The sequence below is a fragment of the Hyperolius riggenbachi genome, chromosome 3, assembly GCF_040937935.1.
Source record: "Hyperolius riggenbachi isolate aHypRig1 chromosome 3, aHypRig1.pri, whole genome shotgun sequence".
Classification (NCBI taxonomy): Eukaryota; Metazoa; Chordata; class Amphibia; order Anura; family Hyperoliidae; genus Hyperolius; species Hyperolius riggenbachi.
The window spans coordinates 270,437,775-270,447,610 of record NC_090648.1 but is presented as its reverse complement, the minus strand read 5'-3'; the positions used below and the strand labels follow the sequence as shown (position 1 = coordinate 270,447,610).

Sequence of the window (9,836 nt, the reverse complement as noted above, 5' to 3'; positions counted from 1 at the left end):
AGATTGAACTGCTGACATTCAAATCCCTGCACAATCTGGGCCCTGGATACATGAAGGACTTGCTGAAGCTGCACCACACCTCTCACAACCTCAGATCAGCAAGTTCTATGAACTTGGTCACTCCCAGAGTGCACCTCAAAAAATCTGGAGATAGAGCCTTCTGTCATGCTGCCCCTACTCTTTGGAACTCCCTGCCACACCCAGTAAAGACAGCACCATCCCTGGAGCTATTCAAATCCAGACTGAAAAGCCACCTGTTTAGCCTGGCATTTCCGGACTTATAAAATTCTTCCTCTGTACCACGATGGTCGGAGCCATGCTTATGCGCTTTGAGTCCTATGGGAGAAAAGCGCTCTACAAATGTTATTTGTTGTTATGAATGGGATGTTAACGCAAGGCGCTGCTCTGCTGTCACCTCCTGGGGGATGCTGCTGGCTCTCTCACAGGACAATAGGAAAGCGACTTCAGCCAAAAAGCAGGCTAGAAGATGAATGTGAATGACGCATAAGGAGGGAGGAAGCTTATGCAAACATCAAAATTAACTTCTGGCTCTATTGAAAGGTCTCTACTGATTACATGCTATTGGATGTCGGCCTGGCCAGACGGGAAGCAATATGTGCTGACAATTCCTGTGACCGAAGATACCCTTTACCAGTCTCGACAACAAGTGACCGCAGCACAACAACTAGCAACCTGCTGGAACAAGCCGCCCCCTCTTCTCTACTGCTCGTTTCCATGCGTGATGACGCGGGGGGCGGAGCCTCGGTATCTCCTCCGGCAGACAATGGAAGTGCTGGACCGCTAGTTGAGCAAACAGAGGCTCCATGTGACAGATGGTTTTGGGGGGCCGAGTGCTGGCCAACCGGGTATGACGTGACACAATGGAGCCGGACCAGCCGAACTCCATCTCCTTGCTGTGCTCGGTGTTGTCCGTGAGAAGTCACAGCTGTGAGGTGACCCTGGACCCCGGGCGGGCGCTGCTGTCCTGGAGAGAAGTCTCATCCCGGCGGGGAGGGGGCCGCAGCAGAGCTGGTGAGAGACATAACATGCGCATCTTCGCACTGTATGCAAGGCCAGTGTGTTATGGAGAGAGGCAGGATCGTGCTTCCTATGGCAGAGGCCAGTGCAAGGGCCCGCGCTGCTGCTTACCTGTGTGTATATATCTTCTACACTGTCATATATAGGGAATAACAGAGCAGTGTCCCTGACACTTGCCATAGGGATACTCTCTTCCTGATTCTGCACTGACCTGCTATATGCAGAACATCATACAAGCAATAAGTGCATTTAGTTAGCTCAGTTGATGTGTGATCTGCATTTTCCTGTAGCATGATTAGCTGTTTAATATACCATGTGGCACCATGAGTGACTGTTGGCAGATTTGCTGTTTCCTATGTTTTAGCATTGGTTATCATTTGATTAACTTAGTTGACAGCGCTGTGCTACTAGTCTAATTTAGGGGACCCAGCAGGAAACCTCATAGCGAACATTTCTGCAATCAACTGCACCTTCTTAAAGCACAGAATGTTGTGATTGGCTAAATAGTGTGAAAGTAGCTTACTACAAGGTATTGAAAACCTAGCAGTTTCACAGGGTGCCGTCCACCTCCTAATTTCCCTATGAGGTTTCCTGCTGGGCCCCCTAAAGTAAATGTTAAGGAATTGTTCAGATGGTCACATCCCTGGCATTTACCACTAAGGATTCCCTGATCTAGACTTCATGAATGTTTCTTGGCGGTGTTCGCGGTTAAAGTATAATCTCCCTGGGGTTCAAATGCGAAGATGAATCAGTGGCAAATCATGCCAAACACTTTTCTGCGCGTTAGAAGAAAAGTGTTTGGCTATGGCAAAATGTGTTGCTGCCAGCAGCTGGCCATGTGTATTAGCCCTAAGGAGTATAGATTAGAAAATACATGGCAGGGAGGATGAAGAGGACCCTGACTTATCAGGCTTAGCAATAGTACACATAAATGATGAACTTGTGTAACTGTATGTTGGATATGCTTAAATTCTCACACCCTTTAAGCAGCTACATAGCAGTTTTTGTAGAACTTTATATTTAATAGAATTTTTTTTTCCCCTTACATGTCTCAGTATGAGATGAATGAGATTTTATGCACCTACTGGCATTGCCAAGTAATGTTTGATCAGATTGTTCTCCAACTTCTTAGAGATCTCAGTGTGAAGTCATGGTCTTATGTAGCTATTGGGATTAGTGTTTTTTTTGTTTTGTTTTGTTTTTGCAGTGCCTTTAATAATAAAACCTCCTCATACCAATTCAAAAAAGGCTACTTTCACAGTGGAGGCAGTGGCGGACTCACCTCCTCCAAGCAGACACAAAAATAGTTTGTCAAATACAACAACAGTTTTTACTTTATACTTGTGCAAACAAAATTATAAGGTTGTTTGGAAAACCTGTAACGGTATTTTGTTATACTTGCAAACCTTTGTATGTGGATGTTTATTTTCCTGGCAGTATGTAGTGTGGCTGTGGCTTTAGAGTGAGACGTCTATGCGCGACAGGTGATTGGAAAAAGTACACATGCGCAGTGGATTATTGCTGACGAGTACACATGCGCAGGGGGTTAATGCAGATGTTTGTGCGCATGCGCAGCGTCATCAATTGGCGCCAAAGGCCCTATATAAGCCTGTCTGCCCTGCATGTTAGTGCTGTCTGTTCGTACAGCTTGCCAGCAGTGTACCTTGTGCTCTGTCAGCTATACCTTTGATTGCCTTCTCGTTGCCAACCTTAGCCTGTTCCCGTTTCCGCCTGACTGCTGCCTGCCCTGACCTATTGCCTGTTATCTCGTTCCTGATTGTACTCCGCCTGCCTCAACCTATGCCTGATTTACCGTTTAAGATTGAACTCTGCCTGCCCTGAACCCGGATTGTCTGACTATTCTTCTGCCTACTGATTCTGTACGTCTATCTACTATCTCCACAATGCAGCATCAGCTATTCTTTCTCGTCTCCGGTGGGGCAATCCTGAGGGTCGTGACCTGTGGCTACCAGGCAGCAAAGTAGTCCGTTGCCCACTAGGGGTAGCGGCCCATCATCCCTTGCTGGGTACTCTGGTGAAGACCCGTAGCCACATAGACACCACGCCTTGGGAAAGCCCACGCCAACCACTGGTGACGGTCAACAGCACCCGCTCAGAACGTTACAGCTTTGGAGTCGGTACAAAAATCTTCCGACTCTTCAGTTTATGAAACCACCGTCTCCGGGTACCCAAAATTGCTCAGACTCCTCGACTCCCAACTCCTTAGTCTAATACTTACCAGGGCTGTGGATTTTGTACAAAATTCATCTGACTCCTCAGTTTATGAAATCTCCAACTCCGGGTACCCAAAATTGCTTCGACTCGAACTCCACAGCCCTGATTTTATATATAATAGCATCTTTGCTGTAAGAATAAAGTCTGATGTGTAATTGTATCACTAAAAGGGATGGTCAATGAAATGCAACTAATTCTGCATTGTTGCAGGTTTATGCAAATTTTGTATGCAAGTTTATGCACTCCCTTTGCTCATGAAATCACTTACCATATTTTTTGGACCATAAGACGCTTCAGACCATAAGACGCGCATAGTTTTAGGTTGGTTTCACAGTGGGACGTTAAAGTCCCACGTTACAGCAGCCAGTAACGCAGCCTAACTCACAGCACTGTAAAATCAATTGTGCTGTTCACAGTGCACACATTGCGTTACATAGTAACGCAGCACGATTAAACAAAGTGCTGCATGCTGTACGTTATACTTGGCTAAGCAGCGTTAGACTGCTTGCACATGCTCAGTAATGTTAGAGGAGGAGGCCTCCCCTCCTCCTCCACGGCCAGCCACATGGCTAATTAATATTCACTGCACTGCAAAGACTCGTGGTAGGACTGTAGTGTTGACCGGATCATGAACGAATCGTTCATTTGATCCGGATCTTTTTTGTGAGTCGAATCATCTGGATCATCACAATGAAAGATTCGGTTCACAGTGGATGTCTGTTTGGATGAAACAGGAACATACAGAATGTACAGTGCAGGGGAAGTCCTGTCCTGCTAGTCATTTCACCCAGTCTGCTTCCCTAGTAAAATGATTCAAATGATTCGGTTCAAAGATCCGGATCTTTTCAATGATCCGATTCAAATGATCCGAATCCTTAAAAAGATCCGGACTTCCTATCACTAACCTGGAGCGGCTGCTTTGAGAGCCGCATAACGCAGCTCAATCTGACGTCCAACTTCAACACCACCATGCGTTGCGCTAGGGGCACGTTATGTGACCATAACGTCCCCTAAAACGCAACGTCTTAGTGTGTAAGTAGCCTAAGAGGATAAAATCCAGGGGAAAAAATATACTAAACCTGGTGTGTTCATGGTGCAGGGGCCTCTTATGACGACCCCCCCCCCAATTAGTGTCCCCCTTCTGGCTTCCTTGTACCTCCTGTGTCCCCTTCCTCCTTTGTCCTCTGTCCCCCTGTGTCTTCTGTCTGCCTGTTTCCCTGCATCCTCTATCCTCCAGTGTTGTCTGCCTGGTGTGCCTGTCCCCTCCAATGTCGCTATCCCCGTCCCCTCCATCGCCTCCAGTGTCCTTTGCTTGTAACATACAGAATGAATAGTAAAGTGATGGAGAGCAGCACAATAGGCAGGGGCAGGTGTTGGTCCAGGGAACCTAAGTGAAAAGCAGGAAATGGTAGGGTGTAGCCCCAGCGCACGATGTAATATTCCAAAGGGAGAGACATTTCTCCAATGAGACTGGCTCCAATCGTGGGTTCGAATGAATGAATAACTAATTAGCATAAGCTTTGCAGCCAACTAAAAGGCTGGCGCACTGATAAATACAGTGACAAGCTGTTTGAATGTAATGACATTCACTCTGCAGCGGCGGCGGAATGATGTGAGAAAAATGCAGTACCTTACTGCGGTTAGTTGGCTGCAAGACTTATGCTAATTAGTTCTTTATTCATTCAGACTCACGATTGGAGCCAATTGCCAGTGAGAAATTGTCCCTCCCTTTGGATTATTACATGTTGCGCCGGGCATGTTACATACAGGCTACGTTTTCGGGCATCGGGCTACGGAAGTAGTGCACAGCATCATGAAAGATCAGTGAATCAGGCGGGGGGGGGGGGGGTGCTGCCCCAGACCGCCAATCACAGCCCCTTCCTCCTCCCTTCTTGCTTCCTAATAGGCCCCGATGGTCTTGACAGTGGGACCAGGGGGTAGTCATTGGGCTAATCGCTGTACTCCCTGCTACTGAGGGAGTGCAATGGTTTGCCGCAATGGCAGCGCTCTGTTCCCGCCATTGAGGCCAGTGTGGCCTATTAAGAAGAGAGGTGGGAGGGCTATGATTGGCGGTCTGAGGCAGCACCCCCTGCCTGATTCACTCATCTTTTCCGATGCTGTGCGGCTACTTCCATAGCCTTCCATCCCTCTGTTTTTACCTTATCTATGTTACATTTTTAAGCTTCCAAAGAGCAAAGAGCAAAAATATTATTATATTATATGATCTGCTGCATGCTTGTTCAGGGTCTATGGCTAAAAGTATTAGAGGCAGAGGATCAGCAAGGCTGCCAGGTAACTGGTGTTTTTTTAAAGAAAAAAGCCTCCATATACCTCTCACTTCTTCAGGTTTCCTTTAACAGCTACTCTACAGCAGTATCCTAAGTTTAGTTAATATGCATCTCTGGTGTACATAAACACGGAGTTATGCTAAGGGCCCGTTCACACCTTGAATCGCAAAACGCTGGTGATTATCGCCGGCGTAGTGATTTCTCCACGATCAACGTGGAAAAATCACTGGACACTGTGGCGGTTTTGGAGCAATCGCGATTAGCGTGCTTTGCACGCTAATCACAATCGCTAATTGCGGATCGCAAATCGCGGCAAACTGCTGCATGCAGCGCGTTTGCGGTTATCGCTAACCGCAAACGCGGCAGTGAGAACACTGCCACTTGCTACAATGTGTAGCGGTTTTTACAAAACCGCTAGCGGTTTGCCATGAGCGGGAATTGCGCGATTCCCGCTCAGGTGTGAATGGGCCCTATTGCTTAAAAGTTAGTGTCCCAATACATTGTCTAATAAGATTCACTGGAACCCTATGTCGGCTGAGTTCCAGTGCATAAAGCTCTCCCCTTGTAGAAAATGGCCCTGGCCTTTTCTTTATCAGATAGAGAAAAGGCAGAGGCCTTTTTCTGCAAGGTGGCAGGGCTACACGCTGTAATCCAACTGATATTAGGCTCCATTGAATCTTAATAGATAAATGACGTACCGGGGGATTGATGTTGGCAATGACAGGCCAGGATACCAGCAGGGTAGAGTGTCAGATTCCTGGCCAGGAGCTTTTTGTTCCTAAAAGCAGATGCTTTAAAATTCTTAAGTTTTGGTAGTGATGAAATGCCTTTTATGTTACATACTTTCAATCAACAAGATTATATGCAAATTAGAGGAGTCGGAGACGATGGAATCCTAAACTTTGGAATCGGAGGATTTTTGTACCGACTCAACAGCCCTGCTTTTTTTTTTTTTTTTTTTTTTTTTTTTATAGATTTTCTTTATATTTGAGGTTTATATTGAATCTAATATCTAATCTACAGACAATCTCACATAATGTTTAACCATTTAAGGACCGCAGTGTTTGAGATCTACGCCCTGTATTGGTGGGCTCCTGGCTGGCAGGGCGTAGATCTCGATCGCTGTCCGCAGCGCGCATCCGCTGTTTCAGCTGCTCCACACCGATCGCGCCGCTCAAACCCGACGATTCTCGCCGCATCTCACAGGCTCTGCCTGTCTCTATGACGGCAGAGTTATGTGAGCGGGTCAGGAGCCGATTTCATTGGCTCCTGGCCCTGTCTTTCAATGTAAGCCGTTCCCATTGGCTTACATTGAAAAACAGGGTCAGGAGCCAATGAAAGCGGCTCCTAACCGGCTCACATGACTCTGCCGTCATAGAGACGGCACAGTCTATGTCCTGGGGGTCTCGGCGAGCGGCGATGGTGGCGGGTATGTGCGGCGATTCGTCGGGATTGGACGAGTGGTCTCTGGTCTTTAAGTACCCAGAGACTGCTGGTCCTTAAATGGTTAATGAGGGTAAATCTAGCCAAAAGGAGTATCCCTGTCACACGGGACCTAAGTGGTGTGCTAAATAAGTCTTTAGTGGTTTGGGTCACCCTGAGCTGCTTGGTTACTCAGTTTGCTGGTAGCAGCAAATTCTGTTACATGTCACAAAACATCTGTTGCAGTCAAGAATGACTCTGGTAAACAAGTACGCAGTGCATCTTGGCAATGTCTTGCAGAAGAGGGAGGAGGATACTTCAGTGTGAACAGTAATAATCTAGCTTGTACAGATTATTTGATTAGACAGCTAATTATTAATCATTGTCTAAACTTGGATGATGGGAGATGAGCAAAGCAAAAGTCTAATTTATGAAGCGGATTTACAGGCTAGTGATAAAAAGCCAGAATCGATGCCTTTTTACTGTATTCATTTTTACAGATCTTTATTGGAACTTTCACAAAAATGCTATAAACCTGTGTCATTGCTGCAAAAATCGGTTTGTAATGCAGTGTTATTAAAACTTGCCTTCCCATTGCAATTTGCAACTCGCTATAGCTGTCTAAAAAGCAGTCTTTAAGCTGAAATTGCTCCACTTGTGATGGAACATGGAATTTATTCTGCAGTAGAGATTTTTTTCCAAGGTTGTTGAGGGATGCTGGGAATACACAGGTCGATTCTGGCGATCGGTTCTGCGCCGGATCGTTTTGCCTGCTCGATTCTCTTCCGCTTGTTTTTCTGATCTCTTTTCAATTCACTTCAATGAGAAATCGAGCTGCAAAATGATCGAACATGTCGGAAATGATCTATCTAGCCATCTTATCAGCTTAGAATCAAGCCGTGTATTCCCAGCATTAGGGTTGGGGTACAGAGTGGTGGTGGGGTAAAGTACACTCTTGATGTGTGTTTGACTCCACTTTGTTTTGCATATTTTCCACTTCTGAGACATTATCATGCTTGCCATTGAGACCTTCCAAAAAGTTGGAGACACTTCATGTGGTGTTTGCCAGATTCTATGCTGATTTGGCTCTGAGCAGGAATGCCTGTGTAAATGCAGTCACTGACAACTGTGCCATCTTTATCCCTAACCTTACTCCACCACTCTCTCGGGTAAAGCCAGCATCTACTGCTGGTGTCAGTTTAGCTGTGCTGCATTTCAAGTTGTCGGACACTGAAAACTACAGTACATGTATGGTGTGATACTGATCATCAGAAGTAGCTTGTCGACAGTGTTTTTTTCATTGGTGAACGACTCCTTTTTATTTTAACAGTATACATTTCTTTTGCTTGGAATGACAGGTACTGAATGTTTCCATCGTATTAGCCAACTTTTTACACATGTTTAAGGTCCAGAGATGTGTATGTCTGATTTCTTTTTCTGTAATCTCTGAACTTCCCCTGAACCCGTATTGATTAGCCTGATTGATAGCAGGTCAGAGGTATAATTCCTTTACAAATATTCAGTTAAATCAACCAGATGCCTAGAAAAATCTAACTAAAATGTCCCATGTCAGATGTGAATAAAGGGTCTTGGAGGTCCCACAAAATCAATATCCCTGAGGATCAACAGAGCTCAATTAATGACAAACATATTAGCATTTCTTTTCTCTTTTATCACTCTCCTCAATCTTAACTTAAATACCTAACTCAAGGAAAATGACATTTTAGTTTTGATTAAAATGGAAAACAATTTGTTTTACTGACATCTGTGTACCCATTTTGGAGATTTTTTTTTTTTTTTTTTTATCTTTTGTCTCTTGATTTAAAAACTCTGAAGTGAAAGGCATGGAGTCTGCCATATTTTTTTTTCCTTTAAAACAGTACAAGTTTACTAGCTGTCTTGCTGCCTCTAATACTTGTAAGCCATAGATCCTAATCAAGCATGCAAATCATATATTTGACTGAAGGCTTACTGAATTTGCTGCATGCGTGTTTTCAGAGTGTGTGATTCAGACAATACTGATGCATAGATGATCATCGCTATAACATTTACTGAAATCAGAATGTGCACAGTGCAGTACATGTTATGTACGTAGATCAAGTATCTATCTACTTATATATGTTTTTTTCCCCTGGCATAGCATGGCTAATCCTACTGCTTTAAAGAGAAATTCCGACCAAGAATTGAACTTTATCCCAATCAGTAGCTGATACCCCCTTTTACATGAGAAATCTATTCCTTTTCACAAACAGACCATCAGGGGGCGCTGTATGGCTGATATTGTGGTGAAACCCCTCCCGCAAACAAATTCTGAGTACGTACTCTTGGCAGTTTCCTGTCTGTGAACCTTGCTGCATTGTGGGAAATAGCTGTTTACAGCTGTTTCCAACTGCCAAAAAACCATGCAGCAGCTACATCACCTGCCAACAGTAAAAATTTCATCATGTAATGTCAAAATGTAAATCAGGGATTTAAAAGATTTTACAATGGGCAAACACTGACTAAATCATTTATACATAATTATTGTAAAAATGAAGTCCTTTTTTTATTACATTATTTTCACTGGAGTTCCTCTTTAAGGTGGCCACTAACAGTCCAATTTCTAGCGAAAAATCGTTGGAGCGATCAGAAATTCTGATCAGATTGGTTGTAAATAATCCCCATTAATGGACACAATCAATTACAAACGATTATAAAAATAGTCGTCCGATCATCGAACCAAAATTTGGATTTTCTTGTTGGTTGTGATAGGAAGCAAAGATTGGTTTGTTGGTGTAGTGAACGATTTCTGATCGATCAAGCGATTTTTATTTATTTTTTTTATTTTTTTATTTTTGCTAGAAATTGGATCCT

General features: G+C 44.4%; 1 protein-coding gene across 1 annotated transcript in view; it reads left to right on the top strand.

Moving 5' to 3' along the window:
- The first annotated feature begins 764 nt into the window (after window positions 1-764).
- Window positions 765-9,836, top strand: part of LOC137560758 (ceramide kinase-like) — a 72,327-nt gene continuing 63,255 nt past the window's right edge. The window contains exon 1 of the mRNA XM_068271907.1: window positions 765-1,032. Within this exon, the coding sequence (XP_068128008.1) occupies window positions 882-1,032 (151 nt within the window). The 5' untranslated portion in view covers window positions 765-881. The remainder of the gene's footprint in view (window positions 1,033-9,836) is intronic.